At 60.8% G+C, this 25,785-nt stretch overlaps 2 protein-coding genes across 2 annotated transcripts in view; one reads left to right on the top strand and one right to left on the bottom strand.

Moving 5' to 3' along the window:
- The window catches only part of R3HDM2 (R3H domain containing 2), a 31,677-nt gene extending 9,938 nt beyond the window's left edge, over positions 1-21,739 (bottom strand). Inside the window, 10 exon segments of the mRNA XM_048928402.1 lie at positions 1,024-1,119; positions 1,621-1,729; positions 2,351-2,491; positions 2,702-2,761; positions 3,307-3,385; positions 5,370-5,496; positions 6,282-6,368; positions 7,584-7,625; positions 7,780-7,978; positions 21,638-21,739. Coding sequence (XP_048784359.1) covers positions 1,024-1,119; positions 1,621-1,729; positions 2,351-2,491; positions 2,702-2,761; positions 3,307-3,385; positions 5,370-5,496; positions 6,282-6,368; positions 7,584-7,625; positions 7,780-7,947 — 909 coding nt within the window. The 5' untranslated portion in view covers positions 7,948-7,978; positions 21,638-21,739.
- Positions 21,740-23,215: 1,476 nt separating this feature from the next.
- LOC125685422 (inhibin beta C chain-like) lies at positions 23,216-25,239 on the top strand. The gene is made up of 2 exons (XM_048928433.1): positions 23,216-23,586; positions 24,373-25,239. Exons 1-2 carry the CDS (start codon positions 23,280-23,282, stop codon positions 25,101-25,103), a joined length of 1,038 nt encoding a protein of 345 aa, XP_048784390.1. The 5' UTR covers positions 23,216-23,279; the 3' UTR covers positions 25,104-25,239.
- The last annotated feature ends 546 nt before the right edge of the window (positions 25,240-25,785 follow it).

Here is a 25,785-nt window from a genome sequence, read left to right as displayed (position 1 = left end):
GGCTTTGGCTGTGAGCAGAGAGCAGGGCGACACGCGGCCACGCAGCACTGCGCTGCTGGGACCCACCGCCCTCAGCAGGGCTGCAGGCAGAGCTGGGCGGCCTGGGCCTGCGTGTGGGGCAGCTCTGAGACACCAACGCCTCGGGAGCCGCCTGAGGCCCTGCTGCCTTGATGGCGGCTGCCTGAACGCACTGGGACGGGAGGCAGCATCACTTCCCCGCTACTCAAAGGCTGCAGGTGAGGAGCTGGACTTGGAACCTGAGCCACAGCACAGAACCGTCCCACATCCACCGCCTGCCTCTGGGCACACGAGCTGCCTCCAGCGGGCAGACAGCACTCAACAAGCAGAGCACAGCAGCCTCGCCGGGCCAGACGTGAGCGTGGAGCGTAGCCCTGGCTTACAGGAGTTCCACACAGGGAGCAGAGATTTCAAGCAAACAACAACCAAGCTGGACGCTTTGTGAGAAGGAAAATCAACCCACATCCATCCCATAAAGGTGCGGAGCCCTGCCTGACACCCGAGGGCTCCTGGGCAGCCTGATCTAGGGGCTGGCAGCCCTGCCCAGGGCAGCGGCTTGGAACGAGGTGATCTTTAAGGTCCCCTCCAACCCAAGCCGCTCTGTGATGGAGGGCTAGCACTGCTTGCTCAGGAGGCCAAAGCTGCAGAAATGGAGAGAAACTGGGAGAGAAGGGCACGGTTCCTGTCAGCTTCATTAATTGACTCATTCCAGACATGCCACTGCATAAGCTGATAGTATTGCTGGACAGCAAGGAGCAAACCTGCCTCCTCTGTCAGTCCCCACACTTCTACTGCCATGTGAATTTAAGGGAGGGAACGTGTGGCTCCTCTATCTCCATGTCACAGGCATCTTTGTTAGGAGCTGGAATTCACTGGTAGATACCAGGAACACTAGGAAATTTGTAGAAAAGGCAAGAGTGAGATCTGACCTTTCGGAATATTCAAGGACTCCTCCTGCCCCACAGTTCCAGGAAGAAACCTGGCACGTCAGGGAGCTAAGCTTACCTCTCGTGCAAATATCCGCTCCCTGGCCCGCTGGTATTCCTCCTCTCGCTCTTCTATAGATTTGCTCCTCCTCCCATCCTGCAAGGGGAGTCTGATCTGAAGGGACAAACACAGCTCAGGGGTCAGTGGCTGCCAGCGGGGGCAGAGGGCGCAGCGAGCTGCCGGCACGTCTGCACTGCAGCATGGAGCGGCGCACGACGCAGGGCCGCTGCTGCACGACTGGGCTTCGGGGCGCTCGCATTCTAGGGCCGCTGCAGGGAGATGGGCTAAAGTGCTCTGCCTGCAGAGGATGGAACCAACATCTCCAGGCTGTCTGCAAGACAAGCTGCTCTCGGGGGCCAAAAGCTAAGAGCCGCTCTCTGCACGCAGGCGCCCGCGGCAAACTCCTCCTGCTCGCTCTCAGCCTCCGAGAACCAGCGTGGAGAAACCAGAACCTGACAGTGATGGCAAGGAGCTCAACCTGAGCGCCTGAGTGCGGAAACATGAATGGAAGCGGGGGAAATGGCGTGGAGATGCTAGGATGGCTGCTACGAAAGCAAAGAGCGCGAGGGCCTGGCTGAGGAGAGGGATCCCGGTGCCCCGTCTGCCGTCCCTTACCTGGTTATCGTCCCGGTCCATGCTGGTGTCATCGCGTTTTAGGATAAACCGCTGGGGAAACTCGGCGTTCTTCTCATCCTTGATGTGCTCAGAGAACCTCTGCTCGGGGCTGCGGGGAATCGGCTCTTGTTAGGGGGTAACAGCGCGTGGGGAGCCATGAAGCCTCCGTGTACAGGGAGCGGGGCACAAAGTTTGCTGTGCTGAATGTTCCCTTCTGACAGCAGTGAAAGAAGCCAACCCTTCTCTGAGAGCTAAAGATGGCTGCAAAGGGCCTGCAGGTGTATAAATGTGGGGCTGGAAGCGAAGGATTCTATCTGACCCTCCAAAGAGGGAACGTCCACTTCGTACAGAGGATTAAATGTGGTGCAAAATCCATCCCTGAAATCCATCCCCAGGGCTTCAGGTCTGGGAGGAAGGGAAGGGGAGGGGAAGGGAAACAGGAAGGGGAGGGGAGGGGAGGGGAAGGGAAGGGGAAGGGGATGGGAGGGGGAAAACGAGGGGGAAAAGGAAGGGGAAAGGGGATGGGGAGGGGAAGGGGGAAAGGGGAAGGGGGGTGGGAAGGGGAAAGGGAAGGAGAAGGGGGAGGGGGAGAGGGAAGGGGAAGGGAAAGGGAAAGGGAAGGGGAAGGGGAAGGGGAAGGGGAAAGGGGAAATGGGGAAGGGGGAAGGGGAGAGGAGGGGAAGGGGAAGGAGAGGGGAGGGGAGGGGCGTCCTCTCTGCATCCCCCTTACATTCGTGTGTTACTGGTCTTGTTGATAATGACTGCCTTCCCAGTTTGGTCAACATTATGGTCCATGCCAAAGTAGGCGGCCACGCGGTGCAGCAGCATCCTGTGGTACGAGGTCATCTGAGGGAACTTCTTAAACTGATTGCTGAAAGCAAGGAGGAAAGGATGGGAGCTGAGGAGGCTTTGAAACAGGCAATAATCAGAGCCCGAAATAGAGAGGGAAAGGGGGGCAGCCCTGACACCTCGACCAGCTCCAGATGAGAGCAGAGCCGGGGCAGGACTGAGCGCAACGGCCTCAGGCTGCGCCAGGAGCATTGGATTGGAGATGAAGAGGGATTTCTGAACGACCACTTACTTGCTATCACTAATAAATTCCAGAATCTCCTGTTCTAACTTTAGCAGCATCATTCTATCCCTGCCAAAAAAAAAGGGGGAAATCACCTTGAAAGAGAGCAAAGCACAGATCCTCGCTGCCCGCCTCCCTGCAGCAGCCCCAACTCCACACGTCTTCCACAGCAACGAACTACAAAGCTCCTCACTTCCTTCCCAATTTCAATGCTAACAGCGCTCGGCTTTCAGTCCTACCGAATCTCAGCTCCACTGCAGCGACCCCAGCTTTGCTGCTCCCACGCCAGCGCTCGGTTTGGTTACGTTTATCACTGGCACAGCAGCAGCTCCTTTGGAGGTGATGTTTGATGGCCGTTTCCCCAGCGGGCTTTAAGGTGGTCAAGATTACCTCCTGCTTGCCTTCAAACAAAGCCTTCCTCCTCCCTCTGCCCCTGCTCAGCACAGGGCAGGTTCTGATTGCCACATAAAGCTGCACGCACTGAGCTCTGGCCTCCCTGCCCTCCCAGGCCACACGGCTGCACACAACCAGCACAGCTCAACCGACGCAGCATCGCCCGCCGCTGCCCCCTTCACCCCACCACCAGCATTTCCTTTCACCAACCCATGACCTACCTTGGGTTTTTTTTCAGTGTATTTACTAAAAACTCATGCAAATCTATGCCGGTGGAGTCCGTGTATTCCTGGCTGGAATCTGAAACAACAACAGCAGCAGAATCATAGAATCATCAAATCACCAAGGTTGGAAAAGACCTCCAAGCTCATCCAGTCCAACCGTTCCCCCATTCCCAACAGCTCCCACTGAACCCCGTCCCTCAACACTACATCCAGTCTTTCCTTCAACAACCCCAGGCTCGGTGCCTCCCCCACCTCCCTGTGCATCCATTGCAGTGCTGACCACCCTTTCTGAACAGTAATACTTCCTCATGTCCAGCCTGAATCTCCCCTGCCGTAGCTTGAAGCCGTTCCCTCTGCTCCTATCACTGATGACACGAGAGCAGAGGCCGACCCCCAGCTCCCTGCAGCCTCCCTTCAGCAGCCATAGAGAGCAGTGAGCTCTGCCCTGAGCTCCTCTTCTCCATGCTGAACATTCCCAGCTCCTTCAGCCTCTCCTCATCAGCCCTGTGCTCCAGACCCCTCACCATTTCATTGCCCTCCTTTGAACACGTTCCAGGGCCTCCATGTCTTTCTTGCAGTGAGGGGCCCAAAACTGGACACAGCACTCGAGCTGCGGCCTCACCAGTGCTGAATACAGGGGCACAATCACCTCTCTGCTCCTGCTGGCAGCGCTGTTTCTGATGCAGGCCATGCTGCCATTGGCCTTCTTGGCCACCTGGGCACACTGTGGGCTCATGTTCAGCCCAGCATCCATCCATACCCCCAGGTCCATTTCCTCTACGCCGTCCTCCAGCCACACCGCCCCAAGCCTGCAGCGTCGCCTGGGGTTGTTGTGGCCCAAGTGCAGGACCCGGCATTTGGCCTTGTTGAAACTCATCCCATTGGCTTCAGCCCAGCTCAAGAAGAGATGAACCGAACGCTGCAGCGCAACGGGTTGGAGGAGGCATCGCTCAGCAGGGACTGCATGCACGAGAGCCGCGCTCCCACAGCGCTGCACGAGGCCCCGTGAGGAGTCCAAGAAAGGAAACCTCGTCCCTCAGAGCTGTTCAGAGGACGCTCAGGACAGCCCACGCTGCTGCGAAAGGCCCTGCAAGTGCAGCGCGCCGTGCTCTGCCATAAATAAGGCACTGCTGCTCCTTTCATCCTGCTGGCTGCTGAACACAGAGCCCACAGAATCACAGAATCAGCCGGGTTGGAAGGGACCCCAAGGATCATGCAGTTCCAACCCCCTGCCCAGCAGGGCCACCAAACATCCACATTCAGATCAGGTTGCCCAGGACCCCGTCCAACCTGGCCTTGAACACGTCCAAGGACGGGGCATCCACAACCTCCCTGGGCAGCCCGTTCCAGGGCCCAACCACTCTCCTAGTAAAGAACTTCCCCCTAACATCCAACCTCAATCTTCCCTCCTTCAACTTGGATCCATTTCCCCTCGTCCTGCTGTTGTCAGCCCTTTGGAAGAGTTGACTCCCCTCCTGGCTGTAGGTTCCCTTCAGGTATTGATAGGCTGCCATGAGGTCACCCCGCAGCCATAAGACTTGGATCCCAGCAGCTCTGCTCTTCCCCTTCCCTGGCACCCTTTGAATCCTAGGGGTGACTGCAGGGAAAAGGAAACCAGCAAACCAGCGCTTGAAATCAAAGCTGCATCGGTGCAGCTGCTCTCTTCAAATGGGATTTTAAGGTGCAATTTGCTCCCCAGATTGAACGTGCATCTTTTAGCCGTTCCTGCGCCCCAAAATCAAACAGCAGGGTGACAGGGCAGAAATCCAGCTCACCTTGCAACCCTTTGCTTTGGCACCTGTGGCAGGCGTTTTGAAAAGCAAAACTGCACTGAAACCACGAGTGTACAGAGCGGGTCCTGGCTTCACACCCCAAACACACCGAGAGCCTGCAGGGCTGCAGGGCACGGGGCAAACACACAGAGCCCCCCCCTATGAAGGATGCTATGGAGGTGATGCGTTCCTATGCACCATCAGAGAGGGGACCCCTCTGCCACCACTGCCCCCAGAACCCTGCAGCCAGGGCAGATAAGCCCTGCTGTGTTCACAAGAGCACCTGACCTCGAGACAGCATCTTCCTTGGTGCCTTGTCTTTACTCTTCTCTTTCTCTTCTTTCTCAGCCCCATCTCTCGTGGACTTTTCCTCTTCCTTGTCGGAGGGGCAGCTCACACGCAGCTGAATGATGTCCTGCAACAAAACCAAGCACGGCGCTCTGAGCCGCCCGGCCTCAGCGCTGCTGGGGGTGGAGCTGCTGGCATGGAATGCACGCGGTTCAGGCTCTGCTCTGCCCCCGCTCTCCTTCCATGAGAAGATCTGATGGGACTCAACAGCGTTTGCCACTGCTGGACACCTGCCTTGTCCAGGATCTAAGCTACGTGCTGCCCTGTTGAGGGCTGATAACATTCTGTTACACTGTGGACTGAGGAGCTCTTGCACCACTACAGCACGACTCCAGTCTGGAAGGAGAAAGGGCACAAGGGCTGCAAAAAGCCTCTGAGGTGTGATGAGTGGCTTTCGTGCTGCACAGAGCTCCCTGGGGCCTCCTGTCTGCTCCTCTCCTGAGCTGCAGCTGCCCAGCAAGGCTGCAAGCCTGCCCTGCTCCACAGGAAGGAACTGAAGGCCAGAAGGCTTGTCAAAGCTGACATCGGATAACCTGCTGCTAAAGTCCAAGCCAAAACCAAGTGACAAAGCACCAGCCTTTGCGCCAGCTGATCCTTCAGCTTCTTTCTGCCTCTATCAGGAGCCCCTGACGCAGCAGCACGGCGTAAGCAGGCGCCCGGTGAGTTGCTGCAGACCTGGTGAGAAGGAAGGGCTGTGACTGCACACACAAGCGGTGACGCCAGGGCCGACGTTTCCTTCAAAAGCAGCCCCACGTGGGACCCCTTTGGCTCTCGGAGGTGAAAGATAAACTCGAGAAAGAAGGGGATCCTCTGGGCTCCCACACGGCACAACTCGTCCGGGTCTGGGCCTACCTGGGACTCCAGCAGCCCATCTACAAAGGGGCTGGACGATTCTTCACACACAGCCAAGCTCCTGACCAGCTTAAGCTTTGAATTAGACTGGAAAAGTAAAAGAAAGAGCAAAGTTAAGACACCCCAGCCAGGAAGCACGCGCTCAGCTTCATGCTGTCGCACCACCGAGCCGTTCATGCAATCGGCATCCATCAAACTGCTGGAAAGGAGGACGGCAGCGCCAGCACCTCGCAGCACACAGGGCATGCAGACATTTGGAGCCCTGGAGCGACGCAGCTCCTTCCTGCAGCCCTCGATTCAACTTGGAGCCGACCAACGTTGAAGCGCGGAAGCTCCCTGCCTCAATTCACTCCTTCTTTGGCCCCTTCAGCCACAGCAACCCCAGCCCTCCCCTCCTCACCTAAGAGTCAAAACTACCCCCAAAGGACAGAGCGATTTTATCTAAGACACGAGGTGAGAATCGTTGCTGTTCTTCATCACCAGGCTGTCGTCCAGCTGACGCCCACCCTGACCTGATGGCTTCAATGATTTTGGGCAATGCAGCAGCGCTCAGTGTAAAATAAAAGCTGTGCTTTCAGGGCTGCTGGCGAGTCACAGAATCACAGAATCACCCGGGTTGGAAGGGACCCCAAGGATCATGGAGTTCCAACCCCCTGCCCAGCAGGGCCACCAAACATCCACATTCAGATCAGGTTGCCCAGGACCCCGTCCAACCTGGCCTTGAACACGTCCAAGGACGGGGCATCCACAACCTCCCTGGGCAGCCCGTTCCAGGGCCCAACCACTCTCCTAGTAAAGAACTTCCCCCTAACATCCAACCTCAATCTTCCCTCCTTCAACTTGGATCCATTTCCCCTTGTCCTGCTGTTGTCAGCCCTTTGGAAGAGTTGACTCCCCTCCTGGCTGTAGGTTCCCTTCAGGTATTGATAGGCTGCCATGAGGTCACCCCGCAGCCTTCTCTTCTCCAGGCTGAACAAGCCCAACTCCCTCAGCCTGTCCTCATAGGGGAGCTGCTCCAGCCCCCTCATCATCTTAGTCGCCCTCCTCTGGACCCTCTCCAAAATCTCTCTGTCTTTCTTGTACTGAGGGCTCCACACCTGGACACAGGACTCCAGATGGGGCCTCACAAGAGCCGAGTAGAGAGGGACGATCACCTCCCTGTCCCTGCTGGCCACCCCTCTCCTGATGGAGTCGACTCACTTGGGTGACAAATGGGAAACAGAAACCAGACCCATGATAACCCAGGTGGGATCGGCCATAGGAACAGCCTGAAGAAGAGAGGGATGCCGGAACATCTCCTACCTTTGCTCTTTTTCTGGCGTGCCCATGGCCCGACGTCCGCCTCTGGAGGAAAAAAGGAAAGAGAAGGCAAAAAGTCTGATGTGTGGCTGTGCAGCATCAGTGCTGCTCGGCGCTGGGAAGCAGATCTCCAGCAGACTGCGCTTCTCAGGCAGAACGAGGAGCTCCGTGCGCCCTGCTGCCACCCCTCCGCGCTCACCTGCGCCTCCTGACGCACGCTGACCTCCTCCCCCCCGTCCTTCTCAGCCTCCTCCTTGCTGGGTGACCTGGATACGTGTTTGGTTTTGCTCACGGATTCCTCGACCACCTTTTTTTCTGACTCCTTCATTATTTCCAGGGACTCCTGCGCCGTGTTGCTGTTGGACATCTTCAGAGCCCTGCGACGCAGCGACGGGCACCTGCCAAAAAGGGGCAGAAGGCTCAGGAAGGAGAGTTTCCAAGCATTAACTCTTGCACACCTCGGTTGTCAGTTCTTGCTGCTCCTTTTGTGCACAACAACCCCTGCGCCCTGCCCCCCATCAGCCCCAAGTTCAGGATTCTCACCAGGACCCTGAAGTCTTGGGCACAGCTGAACAAAGGCCTGAGGCACACAGAGATGCCCCGCAGCTCCTCCTGGTGCAGGCATGCGGCCCTGCAGCTCCTCTGATGCCAAGAAGAGCCTCAGGGCAGCGCTGAGGAGCACACAGAGGAATTTGGGAGGTGACAGCAACCCAATGCTGCAGATGGGCTCTGCCACGCACCGATAACAACCAAAATCCTCCATTCTTTCCCCAGATCGCAGGCAGGCAGAGGCTCTTCAATGAGGACATGGCCTCGCACCCAGAGATTGCTCTGGTTTCTCCTGGGGAACAGTGACACCCCTGTCCTCCCTGTGGCTGCTTATGGCTCCATACTATGGAAAAAACAGGAGCCGAGCCACCGCAGATGAAACCATAATGCTTCCTAATGAAGTTGGGTCTAATTGCACGCTTCTGATTAGCGAGCACACAGCCGCCCAGGGCCCTGAAAGGAGCAGGCAGGGCAGGAGGCCTCGCTCTGCTCGCAGCTCCTGCAGGATGTGAGGCTCCCATTCATAACACAGGGCCAGCTGCAAGCCTCAACCAAAGTCAGCCCTCTGGGCTCAGCCACAGCAGCTCTCTTGGAGCTCCAACGAGGGCAAAGCAGCGGAGGGAGGGCTGCAAAGGGGATTCTGCTCCTGAGAGCCACATCTGTGCAGCCACCGCTGGGGCACAGCCTGGTGACAGCACTGCAAAGGGAGAGGGGGAAGCCCACGTTTCAGAGGAGCTCCAACAGCGTTAGGAGACGCAGCTGACGTTCATCAACTTCTTTTATTAATTGCTTTGGCAGAACATGGCTGAAAGTGTCTGATCTCACCAAGATTCCTCAACCCTTGGCTCGTCTTCATCAACCAGTTCAACCTCACCCCCTTTTAACCTGCCGGGCTGTCGGACACAAATCGCGCTCTGCTTTTCCTGCAGCTCCCGGAGCGATTTCTGCCTGCAGTCGCCCTGCAGGAGGCAAAGCAGAGAGGTTCCACCCCTGAGCTGCTGTGGCACCGTGCCCCGCTTGCAGCCCAGGGAGGAAGAACCTTCCTCATCACACTGCCAAGCAACCTTGGCATCACGGGGGCAAACAGCACCGCTTCTCCTCCCCACGGCCGAGAGCCCAGCGCCGCTCAGCAGCCATTTGTGCGCTGCTCCTCCCGCTGCACTTCCTGCCCCCGGCCGCAGCCGTTTCCTCGCATGCAAAGCTCCAAAGAGAGCTGCCGCGCACTGCCAGCGCGGAGCTTTCCCTTCCGTATGAATGAATCAGCGCCGCTCCCTCAGGACAGGCGTAGGTCGCACGAGGGGGTGGCAGCCGGGAGCCGCAGCGACAGACAGCAGCTTGTGGAGAGGGGAAGTTCAGAGGACTCGGGGTGGGCGGCGCTGAGCCGCGCTGCCAGGGAGGAGACGGGAGATGACGTAGATGCAGCACCGGGGAAGCAAGCGAATCTGGGGCAGAGCAATCGCCCAGCAGAGCTGCTGGAGGTGGGAGAGCTGAGCTGAGCGATCGGGGGCGGAGGGGGGCAGCGAGCACCGAGTGCTGCTGAGGGCTGGGCGAAGGGCAACTCCGTCCTCAGCTTCCTCCAAAAAGGGCACAGACCAACCCGCAGCCCGCGCGTTCGCACTTCAGTCTGCTTCAGAGACATCTCTTGACTCACGTCCCCCTCAGCCTCTTCCATAGGTTATTCTTTTTTCTGCTTCCTGAGCTCTCCATGAAGCATTCAATAGGGCAGAGCAGACAGACTTGCCCGAGTCACAGCGCTGTGCTGCCTTCACGGAACACTGAGTCCCACGCTGCAGAAGGCAGCAGCACCCCACTGACAAGGAGGAACCCAACAAAGCCTCAGGCCTCTTTCCAGCCTCAGTCTGGTTCGAAAACACAAAGTAGGCTTGCTTAAAGCCAGACTGGGTCCGATCTCTTGCTAAACAGAGTTACAGTGCTTGGAAGACTCAGAAATAAACATCCCAAGGCAGTGAATCACTTGTGGGCAGGACAGTCCCACCACACCACGTTGGTGACGGGCAGCCAGAGCCGAGTGCCAGCACTGGGAGCTGGGCAAGGAAAGCCGGCGGGCCCGAGGGAGGACGGGAGCCAACAACCCAGCCTGGGAGAGGGAAGCGGGAAAACCGCGGCCCCCTTCTGGAGCACAACGATTTCGCCTCGCCCCCCGTGCGCGGCCCTGCGGTCGGCAGCAGCGAGCAGGAACCTCCCGCACGAGGAGCGATGCTCTCCCAGCTGCGCGCTGATTGGCTCGCGGCTCAGCCAATCGGAGCCAGAGCTCCATGGCAACCGGCTCTGTCGCCAGGAGCAACCGGGAGAGCCGGGTACCGGCGGCGCCGCGGAGGGACGGGGAGGTGAGAAGCGGCGGGTGCCCAAGGTCCCGGCCCCAGAGCTCCTGTCATCCCGAGGGGCTGCAGGGAGCCCTCTGCCCTCTGCCCTCTGCTTTCCCCACGGCACGGCCGCCGGTGCAGTTTCGAGGTGCTGCAGTACGTTTCCCAGGTACACAAGGGGCTGCAAAAAGGAGGTTTGGTTGTAGGACAAACAGCAGCCGTGCAGCTCCTGAGGTAAATCCTGAGAGATGTTCGGAGGGAACTGCTGAGAGAGGCCCCGCACAGGCTCCACAAGCCGCTCCCCATCTGTTCTGGGCAGCACAAAGCTCAATTCAGGGTCCCCAGCACCAGTGCTGCCCCTGAGGCCTCAGCCTGAAGGCGAGCACAGAGCCCTGCACACACAGAGCCCTGCACACACAGAGCCCTGCACACACACACACACACAGCCCTGCATACACACGCACAGCCCTGCACACACAGAGCCCTGCACACACACACAGAGCCCTGCACACACACACAGAGCCCTGCACACACACAGAGCCCTGCACACACACACAGAGCCCTGCACACACACACAGCCCTGCACACACACACAGCCCTGCACACACACAGCCCTGCACACACACAGCCCTGCACACACACAGCCCTGCACACACACAGAGCCCTGCACACACACAGCCCTGCACACACACACACACAGCCCTGCACACACACAGCCCTGCACACACAGAGCCCTGCACACACACAGAGCCCTGCACACACACACACAGAGCCCTGCACAAACACACACACACACTCACACTCACACAGCCCCACACACCAACACCTCCCCTGGTCTCCAGCTGGAGGAATCCACTCCCTGCCCGGAGCTGGCAGAGCACACGCGCTGTGCAAAGCCCCGCAGCTCCATGAGGGATGCTCGCACAGTGGCCTCAGCCCATGCAGGAGCTGCTCCACAACGTTCTGCTCCCCTCTGCTTTTTCCCATCGGCTGCAGGAAGGATTCGCTCCTCGCTCCCTGGCAGTTCCTATAAAGCAAACGAAGCCCAAAGCACGGAGGCTACGGGTGCGCAAACCCAGCACTGAGTCACTGCTTCCAACCTTAATCCCCACCCCCACGTTACACTGAAGAGGTGAAGGTATGATGCAAAGTTTTGACTTTAGGTGGAAAGAGGGCATAAAACACCTGACACGAGCTGGGATGCAGGGCGTGCAGCAACGGCAGCCACTGGTGTGAGAAAGGAGAGCCGGGGCCTCCTGCACTGCGAGGCGCCCTGCAGACCTCCCAAAATTCGGATGGAAGAAAGGAACCGGCTGCACCAACACCTCGACGGGGGGCGGGGGCTGCAAAGAGGGAATTTTGGATCTCGCTGCAGGAAGTGGCTTTAGGCGCTGCGAGGCGCACAGCAGCTGCCACCTGCAGCCCTGCTGCTCTCACTTTATTTCGGGAGCTGCAGTGAATCACAGAATCACAGAATCACAGAATCACAGAATCACCCGGGTTGGAAGGGACCCCAAGGATCATGGAGTTCCAACCCCCCAGCCTGGCAGGGCCACCAAACATCCACATTCAGATCAGGTTGCCCAGGACCCCGTCCAACCTGGCCTTGAACACGTCCAAGGACGGGGCATCCACAACCTCCCTGGGCAGCCCGTTCCAGGGCCCAACCACTCTCCTAGTAAAGAACTTCCCCCTAACATCCAACCTCAATCTTCCCTCCTTCAACTTGGATCCATTTCCCCTCGTCCTGCTGTTGTCAGCCCTTTGGAAGAGTTTACTCCCCTCCTGGCTGTAGGTTCCCTTCAGGTATTGATAGGCTGCCATGAGGTCACCCCGCAGCCTTCTCTTCTCCAGGCTGAACAAGCCCAACTCCCTCAGCCTGTCCTCATAGGGGAGCTGCTCCAGCCCCCTCATCATCTTAGTCGCCCTCCTCTGGACCCTCTCCAAAATCTCTCTGTCTTTCTTGTACTGAGGGCTCCACACCTGGACACAGGACTCCAGATGGGGCCTCACAAGAGCCGAGTAGAGAGGGACGATCACCTCCCTGTCCCTGCTGGCCACCCCTCTCCTGATGGAGCCCAGGATCCCATTTGCCTTTCGAGCTGTGCACTGCTGCCTCATGTTCAGTCTCTCGTCCATCAGGACCCCCAGGTCCTTCTCTGCCGAGCTGCTCTCCAGGCCCACTCCTCCCAGCCTCTACAGGTGCCTGGGGTTCTTCCGGCCCAAATGCAAAACCCTGCACACAAAGGTTCTTGTGAAGCCACACAAGAACCTCTCAGCCCTCGGCGATAAAATCAGGGGAGACAAAACCAGGCGGCAGCTCAAGTGAGAGGAGCACAGAAGGCAGCGCTGTGAATTTTTACAGTGCAAACCCTCTGAGGTGAGAAAGAGAAATGTGGGACAGCCGGAGCTCCCCTCTCCTGTCAGAGCCGTTCCTGCACTCGCCCAGGAGCAGGGCAGCGCTCCGTGACGTCAGAGCAGTTTCCCAGCAACAGGGAAGGAGGGCCGTCCACCACGGGGGTTTCCTGAAAAGCCAGCACGGAATCCTCCACCTCCTTCCTGCAGTGTCAGATGCGACAGGACAGCACGGAATGGGACTCGTGTCAACTTCCCTCGTGCTGCACGCTCCTCCAGCGCTGTGCCAAGAAGCAGCAGCACTGAAAGTTGGCTGGGAGCATGGATTCCCCGGCCCAGCTCACCACCAAACCAGCTGCAAACACGGGGTGGCACAGCACGGTGGCACAGCATGGCGGCACTGCACGGTGGCACTGCACGGTGGCACTGCACGGTGGCACTGCATGGTGGCACAGCACGGTGGCTCTGCACGGTGGCTCTGCACGGTGGCACTGCACGGTGAGAGTGTGATGGGCAGTGAGCCGTTCCTGCTTACCTGCAGCAGGAGGACCTCGAGGGCTGCTGCCCACACGGGTGCTGGTTTCTGTTCTAAGAGAACTGTGAGGAGGTGAGGGGAAGGGCAGCAGGTCTGATGCTCCCACATAAACACCCTGCAGTGCTGCAGGTGGCTGAGACACCGGCCCTAGGAGCAGCTCCTGGCACTGACAGTCAGATGGAGGAATGCTCCTTCAGCACCGGTGTGAGGAGGAGGCAGAGGGAATCCAAACTCCCCGTTCTGCTGAAAGCAAACCCAGTTTGCAGCGAGCTTTTAAACACAGGACGGGGGCATTATGAACACAGGGGGACGAATACAGCACAAGCAGCCCTGCAGAACATCAAACCCAGTAAAGCAAACTCGCTATTTCCTACGGCCAGCCAACAAGCAGCCGCGTTCTTTGACCAACTACCCGGCTTCCAAGCAGCACAGCGCTGAAAGCGCAGCAGCACGGAGCGCTTTGCCTCTGCCAAAGGAAAAGGAAGAGCCCAGAACGAGCCGCACAAAGCCCAGCTCAGGCTGGGAGAGCCGCGAGGGGATCTCCTCGCTACTCAGCACAGCGGCACTCAGGGATTCCCCCGCTCCTGCCGCTGCATCTCAGCCCCGCCAAAAGAAAGCTGAGTTCCGGCACCGCGTCCCGAACGGCATCAGAGCTGCGGAGCATCGCGGCGCCGCGCGACGAGGCGGCAGGGCAGCACTTACCGACGTGAGCGACGTCAGCTCCCCATCCCTGCGCCGCCCGCCGTGCCGCGCTGGGTTTTGCACGGCGGCGGTGAGAAGAGAAGCAAAGAGAAGCCTCGGGTCACCGCTGCTCGAGCCCCAGGCATCGGCCGGCTCAGCTCTATCACGGAGCTCACCCTGCGGCGCCGCGCTCCCCCCCGTCACCTGTCCTCCAATCCCCACGCAGCCTCCATTGCCTCAGCTGGCTCGGTAGGAACCCGCCAGGATCGCTCTGCTCCCCGCAAGCCCCCAACCTGCTTCCCCCCCAACGATCGCAGCGCTGCGCCGTGCGGCTCCGAGGCAGAGCGGAGCCCAACCGTGGGGAGGGATGCACAGAGCTCTGCCAATGGCCACATGCACACCCCCTCCTGCTCTCATTCAAACACTTCGGAGGAACCGCCTCCGCAGAGCCCCGAGAAGGCTTAAAGACACAGCACCTTCCTGAGCACTGGGAAGGCTTAAAGACACAGCATCTTCCTGAGCACTGGGAAGGCTTAAAGACACAGCACCTTCCTGAGCACTGGGAAGGCTTAAAGACACAGCATCTTCCTGAGCACTGGGAAGGCTTAAAGACACAGCATCTTCCTGAGCACTGGGAAGGCTTAAAGACACAGCACCTTCCTGAGCACTGGGAAGGCTCTAAAGACACAGCACCTTCCTGAGCACTGGGAAGGCTCAAAGACACAGCACCTTCCTGAGCAGCACCAGGCAGGCAGGACGCAATGGCAGGCAGCAGGCTTTGGAGGTGGGTTATGGGCTGCCTTCCTCACTGCTCATGAGGAGCCATCGATGCTCCCAAGGGCTCACGTTCTTTAATGGTTTCTCTGCCAGGCAATGCGGACAGGAAGCAAGAAATGCAGATGAGCCTGGAGAAGTTCTGAACCGCGTTGCAGCTTCGCCCTGCGGAGCCGACCTCCGGCAGGAAGACTCCAGGCTGAGGGCTGAGCAGGACGGAGCTCAGAGCACGGAGCCCCGCGAGCCCACGCAGCACAGCTGCTCCTCGTGGGCTTCCTGCAGCAGCCACAGAGCCGCTCACCGCCAGGCAGCAGCGCTCTGCCCCCGGGAAACAGAGCGGGAGAAGATTTCCTAAGCTGCACCTTTGTCCTCGGATGCATCTTTCTCTTTAGGCAGGGAGGCAGCAGACCCGGCTGGGAGGAGCAGGGCGTCAGCCCCACCGAAGCCCAAGTGGCCGCAGCTGGGTGAGAGCCGCAGCTCACTGCCTCGCACACCTGGGCCTCCCCTGCTCAGGGAATGCGTGTGGTTACGCAGCCACGCGTTCAGACCGCGCTGCGCTTCACCCTGACGGGTTTCTGTGGCAAGAAATCTGTGGGCACGTTCCAGCAGAAGGGAAAAGCCTCAGCCTGGTGGCGCTGACCCGGCACAGACTGCAGCACCGACGTCTGCGTCAGCCCAGCACAGGGATTCCCCGTGCGCCAGATGCCCAGCAGGAGCAGCACTGCGCCCTGTGCTGAGAGCAGTGAACAGAGCAGGAAGGCGCCCCTGCCCTTAAAAAAGGGAAGAGAAAAGTCACGCAGGAGAGCCTGGACCAGAGTCCTCATTGCACATCAGCTCACGGCGCTCTTCTGCCCCTGTGCAGGGGTGAAGGAAAGCTGTGCGCATGGCAGGACAACAGCTCTGAGGACAGCAGCAGAGCAGCTCCTGGGGAGGCAGCAGGATGGACCCAAGCTCCGGTCCTTCCAACAGGAGCTCATAGGAAAAGGAGATTCCTCAGCAGGGCTGGGAGAGACATGGAAGTCCTGCAGCCAGCACAGCTCTGTTAGCAGGTCTGAGGAGGCCACGATAAGGGAGCAAGAGGCAGAGGAGAGGAGAAGTGACTGCGGAGCAGCCCAGCATCAGGAGTCACCTCAGCCCCGCACTGATGGGGACGGCAGCCGAGAGCAGGGATTCTGAGTGGGCTCTGCTACCAGACAGGAATGATGAGCCCCCAAGAAACGGGATCTGAGATCCAGGAGCCGCTGCCCACAGGAAGAATACAAGAGAGCACCATCAGATTTAATTGCCAGGGATTTTCCGTTCAGATCTGGCTCGGCTGAGGACGCACAGCCCTGGCAACAGGCCCTGCCCTGTCCCCCAGCTCCCAACTCACTGATGTGCGCTGCCTGCAGCCGTGCCCCCGTGGCCCCTCCACGGCTGACATGCAGCAGATCTGCCAGCGGCTCAGGACAGACACGTGGGCAGCGATGAGGAACGGAACGAGCTCCCATTCAGCTCCAAACACTGATAAATAATTCAGGAAGAGAAAAATGCCGCAATACAGAGCGCAGCACTGCTTAAAAATAGAATACGTGCCGCTGCTGCCAGAGGAGCAGAGGGAGGGAAGCAGAGAGGTGGCAGCAAGGCGTCGGGTCGCCGGCCTTTCCAATTAGGGATCCCCCACGCCGGGCGTTACGGCAGCAGCCAGGGCTGCCCCTGCTGGAGGAGAGCCCTGCAAGAAAGGGGAAATCCTCCAGGCTGCACAGCCTGCAGCAGGGCAGGGCGGGAGCGCGGCCAGGGCGCTGGGTGGCATCCAGCTCCGCTCGGCTGCGAGGCTCGGCTTCACTGCTGGGCAGGGCAGGGCTGCACGGCGCTGCTCTCCCCGAGTTGTGCTGCCTCGTGTGCAGAAACTTCTGCTCTGCCATCAGTGCCACCTCCAGCCGTGCCGTGCGCTGCAAACAGCGACCTGCCACCTGCAGGCCGACAGCGCAAAGCCCAAAGCGCCCCTCGTCTCCAGACCCCGCTGCTCCGCGCCGATAAACGCGCACTGCAAACCTGTGTGCCGACACGAAACCTCCCCCAGCCCCAGCGCGATGCTCGGCTCTGCGTGGTGACCACGAAGAGACTGAGAGCGACTGAGAAACGTCGCCGAGGCCTCGATGGCGGCCAGGTTTTCCCCCTGCGGACCCCGCCGCCATTTCCCACCAGGAGCAAAGCGGCCCCGCATCGCTTGGTGCAGCAGAACCCACTTGGACAGATGGCTGCTCCCCTCCTCGCTTCAAAAATAACACCCAAACGACACCCATCTCTCCCTGCCTCCCCGTGACATTGGCTTCCCAAGCGTTTCTGAAGCAGGAAGCTGCCGGGCAGAGAGCAGCAGGCTTCCATAAGGAAAGGCAGCGCACACACAGCTCGCTTGGAACCTATTGAGCCCGCAGGCAGAGCAGCTTTCTGAGAGCGCTTTGGCTCCAAAATACCCCAAAATAAATTGAAAGCAAAGGGGAAAGAAAGGTGCAAAGGAAGAAAATGGAAAGGCGCTGAGGTCCCTGCGTGAGCAAGGCCAAAATCCCACCAAAATCCCAGCGCTGGGTTGAACCTGATGGGGGAGGAGGAGGAGGGCAGAGCCTCAGCTTTGGGGCAGGTGGGAGTTCAGCAGCTCTGAGGGCTGAGCAAATGCAGCCCCTGCACCCTTCCCACCCTCACCCCTCTCCCCTTCCTCTCCTGATGGGAAACCACGACAGCAGGAGCAGCTCTGAAGCGGCCCCTCGTTTCGGTTTGGCCACGGGGGAGCAGACAGGGCAGGAGCTCAGTTCCTAAGCAGGAGCCCAGAGCTCCACACAGGGGTCACCCAGATGCACCAATGTCTCCCAGTGGCTCTGTGTCTCAACTCGGCTGCCAAGCCATTTCTTTCTTAAAGAACAGGATGTCAAAGCAGTGCGAGGATTTTGTAACTTCATTAAAAAATACGTATATATATATATATATATGAGAGCTGGCAGAGGAGTAGGCTGCATCTGCCCACACTCAATGATCATCACCGAAATTTACTGGGAGGCAGCCGTGACTCAGTCTGCAGTACACAAAGACAGCTTGTGCTCCCAATGCATAATGAGAGCGGGCTCTATAGAAAGCCATAAATCCGTTTGAGCCCCATTGACAGCAGCGTGCGAGGGAATCCCAGCGCTGACATCAGCGCAGCCCTTCCTCCTCCTCCTGCTGCTGGCAGCCAGGCTGGGCTCCCACCGCTGAGCCCCACCAAGGGGCCGCGCCGCCCTCCAGGGCTCAGCAGGGATCAGAGGCAGCACGAGAAAAGATGGAGGATGGAGGGCGATGCATTCGCATTCCATCGCCAGGAGGAAGAAGCCCCACAAACCCTGAGCTCTCAAGCTGCCACGACAGCTGGGCCACGAGCAACCGCTCCTCCCAGCCCGGAACGGCGGCGAACAGCGAGGTGCCACGAGGAACCCGAGGGAAATGGTTTCTCTGGTCCCCCTCTGCTGAGTGCCGGCGCTCAGAGCTCCGCTGCCCGCAGCTCAGCACTGCAGGGTGGGAGCAGATCCTGGTGCAGCCACAGCACACAGCTGCCCAGCCTCGGCCTGAGCAAACGAGGCCACGGAGGCTCGCCAAAGAGGACGACGGTGCTGCAAACCACAGCGTGATGTTGTCAAACCACCCCGGATTTTGGCTCGTGCTGCGCAGGCAGCTCCAGCTGAGCCTCAGGAACCACTGAGCAGCACCTGGTCACTGAGGGCCAACAGCTTCCACGTCCCATTCCTGGGGAAGGGAGAGGGGCAGTGTGAAGAAAAAACAAGTCAGCAAGCCACCTGCGAGCTACGGGATCCCGTCAGGAAAAAGTATGAACTGCAGGCGTCCTTGGGATGATCTGATGGGGAATTTCCAGCACGAACCCAAGGAGGACGCAGAACTGACGCCTGTCAGCCTCAGGGAGCCACAACAGTAAACAGCATGGAAATAAAGAAGGGAGAGTAAGGAATCAGAACTGCATGAAGCAGCCATGGGGAAGCCGGCCTGGATCTGGGAGAGATGGAGAGCAGGGTGAGGCAGGAGGCAGGTGAGACCCCCAGCAACACCTGGGATGGAAACCAAACGGAGCAGCCGTGCTCTGAGAAGAGGGGTGTTGTTGGGCTGCCTGCTGACAGGCAGCTGAGACCCTGTGAGCTCCCTGCTCTCCTCTGCAGCGCGTCCTTGGGAAGAGCAGCCAGTCTTCAGAGTCACAGCACAGCTGGGTTGGAAGGGAGCTCCAGGATCACGGAGCTCCAACCCCCCTGTGCCATGCAGGGCCACCAACCTCCACGTTTCACAGCAGCCCAGGCTGCCCAGGGCCCCATCCAGCCTCCAACACCTCCAGGGATGGACGGGGCATCGCAGCCTCTCTGGGCAGCTGTTCAGCCCCTCACCGCTCTCACAGCACACAACTTCCCTGACATCCAACCTCCATCTGCCCTCCCTCAACTTCCAACCATTTCCCCTCATCCTGCTGCCATCTCCCCTTGCACAGAGCTGCCTCCCCTCCTGGCTGCAGGCTCCCTTCAGGCACTGCAGGCTGCACTCAGCTCACTCCCAGCTTCTCTTCTCCATGCTGAATGAGCCCAGCTCCCTCAGCCTGGCTTTGCAGGGAGGTGCTGCAGCCCCTGCTCATCTCCAGCTCCTCTGGACCCTCTCCAACAGCTCCCTGCCTTTCCTGTCCTGGGGGCTCCAGCCCTGGACGCAGTGCTGCAGATGGGGCCTCACAAGAGCAGAGCAGAGGGGGACGATCGCCTCCCTGTCCCTGCTGCCACCCCTGTGCTGATGGAGCCCAGGATCCCATTTGCTTTCCGAGCTGCAGTCACACACTGCTGGCTCACGTTCAGCTTCTCATCCCTCGGGACCCCCAGGTCCTTCTGTGCAGGGCTGCTCTCAAGGATCTCCTTCCATCTCTATGGATGCCTGCCATTCCTCCGGCCCAAGTGCCAAACTCTGCCCTTGGCCGTGCTGAACCTCATCAGCTTCACCCTGCCCACCTTCCCAGCCCCTCGAGGTCCCTCTGAACGCCATCCCTTCCTTCCAGCTGTTCAGCTGGGTGTCATCAGCAAGTTGCTGAGGCTGCACTCGATTCCGCCATCGATGCCACTGATGAAGATGTTACAGAGCACCAGTCCCAAGCACAGCTGGCAGCCACGGCACTGCAGAGCTGCCCCTGGGTCTTCAAGCAGCAGTTAATGCTTTGCTAAAGGGCTTCCCCCCTTTTCCTACCATCAGGAGGACACAACTCCTCAGCCTGCCCTTCATTGGGACAGGCAGACACCACGCTTGGCCACGCAGCTCCCCAGGCAGCTCAGCCCCCTTTACCAGCACCTTTCTTTCCCGATCCTTTGGGTTTCTTCCACCTTTTTGCACTGTGACTTTGCTCCATACAGGCAGCAAACTGCGCCCACCCAGCAACACGTGCAGGATTAACGCCTGCATTACATTTCCAGCTCACCGCTGCATCTGAATCCTCTTCAGCTGTGGATCGCTTTACACGGCTGTAAGAGCAGCACAAGCTGTAATAAACTCAGGGTTCCCTTCTGCTACAGCGAGCTCTAAGGAAAACAAAGCCTGACCTACAGAGCTGGAAGCCCTGCAGCCCAGCAGCCCGTTCAATATCTGTGACCATGCAGCTCATTCCCTTACCATCCCCACTACTAAAACACACCTCACCACCAGAAATGCATCTTGTTTTTCCAGACATCTTTTTCCAACGCTTGAAGCCCCCCAAAACACCAAGAAGCACTCAAAGAACAGGCGGGGCAGAAGCAGCTGAGCTTATTTTCCAGCACTCAGGAGAAAAGCTGGTGGATGTGAGGTGATCTGTGTTCAGTCACCCACAAGCAACAGGTCACACAGACCATGCAGGCGCAATGAACTGGGTGCTTCGCCGCTGCACGTCAGCTTCCAGGACCAGGAATCACTTTGTTGCCCTGAAATAAAATCTGGTTCGGGGCACGGCGATGCTGCGTGGAAGCACAGCAGGCAGATCTCACATAGCACAGGGCAGCAGGGCTCACCCACAGGCTGCAAACACAGCCCGAGTCGGGGCAGAACGAAGCAGGCGGATCTCACAGCAACCCCTGAGCAGCACCGATAAACTGGAGTCAGCCAAAAGGAGACGGCAGGAATACAGACCATAGGGAGGAAAGGCAAGGAAAGGTTTTATCAAGGAGTTCGTGTTCCCTGTGGTCTGACTGAGAACATCCGCTCACTCAGGGACCGAATGATGGAAAGCTGATAATAAAAGTCACAGCGAGGCCCCTCTGCAAGGCAGACACGGGAGGCGCACAGCAGCTCCACGTTACTGCGGCCCTGTAAAACCACAGAGCAGCTTCCGAACAAAAAGCAAGAAAAGAACGGGGATGGGAACCAGAAAAGGCTGCCGCCACCACGGAACGGAACGACATCGATCTGATTGCAAAGGAAATAAGGAGAACGACGGGAAGGCAGCCCCCAAAACACAGAACGGGAGAGGCGCCGTCCCGCACACAGCACCAAGGCTACAAAACCAAGCACGCAGCCCCCCCCCAGCCCCCAGCGCTGCGCCCCAAGGCAAAGCTCCGCCTGCACCGCCCCCACGGCGCCCTCGGGGCCTCCCCCACCCCCCTCCTGTTGCTCCACGGAGCCCAAGGCCTTGGGGTCGGGTTTTTTTTGGGGGGGGCTCACAGCGTTCACAACGAGACCCCCCACCCCCCCCATTTCCCCTCCCTCCCACTGGGCCCCGCCGCCCCCCGTGCGGCCGAGAGCCTCGAGGACAGCGCTGGGAGCGGAGGGTGAAGCCTCCAAACCCCCCCCGAACCCAGAGCCCCTACCGGATCCCCTGCACTCACCGGGCCGGGCCCCACGCCGCTGGGCCGCGGCCGCCGCCGCCGCCACCACCTCTATGGGCCGGGCCTGGGCCAGCGCGGAAAGTAGAGGAGGAGGGGGGGGGGGGGAAGAAGGGGGGGAAGGGGAGGAAACGGAGCGTGGAGAAAAAGGGGAAAAGAACGGGAGGGGGAGGGAAAAAAAAAAAAAAGGGGGGGGGGAGGAAAAAAAAAAAAAAAAAAGGAAAGAAGCGTGGGCCCCTCCCACGGCGGAGCTGCGCGGCGTCAGCGCTCTGCGTGTTACGTCATCACGGCGCGCCGCCGTGCGCCGTTGGCATGGCAACCGCGGGAAGGTGGGCTGTAGCGCCCCCCTGCGGGGTGGAGGACGCGAGAGGAGAGGGAACGCACAGAGGGCGGAGCCAATCACAGGGTCCGCCTTAAAGGGGAGGGGCGGGTGGCTCCGCCCACACGCGCCACGCCCAGAGGGGGCGGGGCTACCGCTGCTGGGGTCACGTGGTGTGAGAGGGAGTGTGTAGCGTGGGGACATCGTGGGGACACTATGGGGACACTATGGGGACACTATGGGGACACTATGGGGATATCGTGGGGACATCATGGGGACATCATGGGGATATCATGGGGACATCGTGGGGACACTATGGGGACATCGTGGGGACATCGTGGGGACACTATGGGGACACTATGGGGACTTCGTGGGGACACTATGGGGACTCTATGGGGACACTATGGGGACATCATGGGGATGTCATGGGGATGTCATGGGGACATTGTGGAGACATCGTGGGGACATCGTGGGGTCATTATGGGGTCATCACAGGGGCACCATGGGGAAACCATGGGGGCACTGTGGGGGTACTATGGGGGACACTATGGGGACATCGTGGGGACATCGTGGGGACATCGTGGGGACATCATAGGGTTGTCATGGGGACTCTATAGGGACATCATGGGGACATTGCAGGGACACCATGTGGAGACCACGGGGTCACCATGGGGGACCTCATAGGGACATTGTAGGAACGCTGCGGGGACATTTTAGGGACACCATGGGGACACGGCAGGGACACCATGGAGGCGCCGCAGGGACATCGAGGGCCCCCATCTCCTCGGGTCTCCTCTGTGACCCAGGATCTCCCCCCCAACGGTTCCCTCCCCACGGTTCCCCCCCAAAGGTTCCCCCCCCCCCTCCCCATGGTTTCCCCCCTCACGGTCCCCCCGCCCCCACGGTCCCCCCTCCCCCACGGTTCCCCCTCCCATGGTTCCCCCCCCCCCATGGTTTCCCTTCCCCACGGTGTCCCCCCCCCCCAACGGTTCCCCCTCTCCATGGCTCCCCCCCCCATGGTTCCCCCTCCCCATGGTTCCCCCCCCATGGTTCCCCCTCCCCACGGTGTCCCCCCCCCCCAACGGTTCCCCCTCCCCATGGTTCCCCCCCTCCCCACGGTTCCCCCCCCATGGTTTCCCCCCAGCCCTCCCACGCTTCCCCCCCCCCCCGTTCCCCCCTATCGCTCAGGGCCGCCGCTCCACCTTAACCCCCAGCCCGGCCGTGCGGTGCCACCTCCGTTATCAGGCCGGGATCAGCCAATATTTGTGGTCAGGACAGCTCTACCGCCCCACGGCAGCCTCACTTCATCCGGCTCTCATAGCGGCGATGGCAGCGCTTCTGCCCTTCCTCCTCCTCATCCTCCTACGGGTGGCATCACCGCACGGAGCCCCGCGGTGCCCCGGGGCGCTGACCCCCCCAGCACAGCGCAGGCTGCTCCTGGCCGCGGCCCAGCACGGCATCCTGTCCAGGCTGCATTTACCCGAGCGGCCCCGCGCCCCCCGCCCCCCAGCCAGGGCGGCGCTGCTCGGTGCTTTGCGCCGGGTGCAACCGCGGCTCAACCGCGGCGCTGCCCCCCCCCGGCCCCCCAACGCCGCAGAGCAGAACTACGAGGTGCTGAGCTTCGCCGAGGCGGGTGGGTGACGGACGGGGGGGGAGGGGGGGGGTGGGTGGGGGTCCCTGTATGGGGAGATCCCCGCGGTTGGGGGGAGGAGGTCGGCGTGGTTGCGGGTGTGCAGCCGGGGGTCCCTGCGGCGGACGGATCCCTGCGGGAGGGGGGTGGGTCGCACCGCATGGACGTGGCCCATTTGTGGCCCCCCGCGCCCCATCCCGGCTGGGGTCCGTGGCGTCCGAGCCCCCCGTTTCCCCGGGGGGTGGCACAGCGCCCCGGAGCGGCGCCCTCGTTCCTCCCCCAAAGTGCTGCGCTTCCAGGAGCAGAGAAACCCCGCGTGGCGTTCGGCGTCCTTACGGCTGTGCCCCGAGCTCCCCGCATCCCCCAGGGCCGAGGCAGGGGAGCAGAAGAGCCGCCGCCCCCCTCGCTCGGTGACCCCCCCCGCGCTGCCCTGTGCCGGCCGAGCTGTGGGGCAGCTCTCCCCATTCAGCCCCGCGCGTTTCGCGCGGCTCGGTGCGTCCTCCGAGGTCTCTGGAAGCGACGCATCGCCACGCACTGCGCTCCTGGAGGTGGGGATGGGGCGGAGCGGGGGGGCGCATCTGCTGGGAGCGGTGCTGCACGGGGGGGCCCAGGGGCGATTCACGACCTCCCCCAAACCCTCTGCGGCTCTGTAACGGGGGGACAGCGGGGCTGCAGAGACGGAGCGTCCATCCCTCACCGCCCTGCGTGCCAGCCCACGTCCCAGCGGCGCCGCCCTGGGGCTCCCCCCCCGCACCCCCTCCCCCCAATATCCCCACGGTTCCTTTGCAGGTCCTTCCACGCCGCGCAGCTCCCGCCTGCTCTTCCGTTTCTCTCAGGAGCTCCGCGGAAACTCGGAGGTCCTACAGGCACGACTTCACCTCTTCTGGGCCTCCCCGGGTCCCGGCGGCTCGCAGCCCGTATCCGTAAGGCTGCTGCACGGGGACGCGGCGCGGAACGGCACGGCGCTGAGCGAGGCGGTGCTGGAGGTGCGCGGCGAGGGTTGGAAAGCGCTGGATGTGAGCGACGCGCTGCGGAGCGCCCTGAGCCGCGGCACGGAGCGGCTGACGGTGGAGCTGAACGCTTCGCGACCCCCCCTGCCCGCCTATGCGGACAACCATCGGCCCTTCGTGGCCGTCCGCGCCCGGATCGGGACCCCCAACAGCCGCCGTCGCCGCGGCATCGATTGCAGCGGGAGCACGCGGACGTGTTGCCGCAAGGAGTTCTTCGTGGACTTCAAGGAGATCGGCTGGGAGGATTGGATCATCCAGCCCGAGGGCTACCACATGAATTACTGCGCCGGGCTCTGCCCCCCGCACGTGGCCGCCGTCCCCGGGGTGGCCGCGTCCTTCCACACCGCCGTCCTCAACCTCATCAAAGCCAACAACGCCGACGCCGCCGCGGATTCTTGCTGCGTCCCGACGCAGCGCCGTCCGCTCTCGCTGCTTTACTACGACCGCGACAGCAATATCGTCAAAACCGACATCCCCGATATGATCGTGGATGCGTGCGGGTGCACTTAACGCGCTGCTGGAGCCCCTGCTGCAGAGCCCCGGGGGTGGAGCTGGGCGTCCCGGCGTGCGCCCCTTCCCCGCCGCGCCTGGGCTCCTCTCCGCCCCTCGTGCCGGAGATCAGAAATCCACCCCTGTGCCCCCTCGAATGGAGGGCGGTGGGGGGGTCTGAGCTGGGGGTTGGGTGGGGGGGAGCAGAGCCTTTGTGGGGGGGGGGGTTGGAGGTGGGAACGGTGCTGGCGGGGGGGAAGCAGCAATAAAGTGGTGAAGCGCAGAGCTGTGGGCGCATCTGTGGGTCGTGCCGCGCCGTTCCCCTGGGCTGCGCGAACCCCCCGAGCGGCGCAGTGCTGCCCACCGCGGGGCCGGGCGGACGCTGTGCCGGGGCTGCGGGACCCCAACCGGGCTGGGAAGAGGGAGGGGGGCGGTGAGGGCACGGGGATGCCGAACTGGGGGACGTGGGACCCCAAACAGCCCGAGGTGGGAGTGGAATTTGCGACGCCCCGTCTGCGTTTGGCCGCTACCGGCCCCATTTAGGATGAAGCAGCAGCTCTTTCACCGCCGGCTGTCGCTGCCCCTCAGCCACAGCCCCACACCGTCCCCATCTCGGTGAGCTCCCGCCCCACATCGCGTTGCAGCAGCTCCCCCTGCTCCAGGACACAGCGCAGCCGTGAGAGCGGGGAGCAAAGGGCAGCTC

Source organism: Lagopus muta, chromosome 28 (assembly GCF_023343835.1).
Source record: "Lagopus muta isolate bLagMut1 chromosome 28, bLagMut1 primary, whole genome shotgun sequence".
Lineage (NCBI taxonomy): Eukaryota > Metazoa > Chordata > Aves > Galliformes > Phasianidae > Lagopus > Lagopus muta.
The sequence above is the reverse complement of the archived record's forward strand: the minus strand, read 5'-3'. Positions and strand labels throughout refer to the sequence as shown.

Bases quoted from the DNA above. Each gene is read 5' to 3' on its own strand.
- LOC125685422 (XM_048928433.1), top strand. From the start codon at position 23,280: ATGGCAGCGCTTCTGCCCTTCCTCCTCCTCATCCTCCTACGGGTGGCA. The intron at 23,587-24,372 runs GTGGGTGACGGA...GTTCCTTTGCAG, and splicing joins GCTGAGCTTCGCCGAGGCGG to GTCCTTCCACGCCGCGCAGC.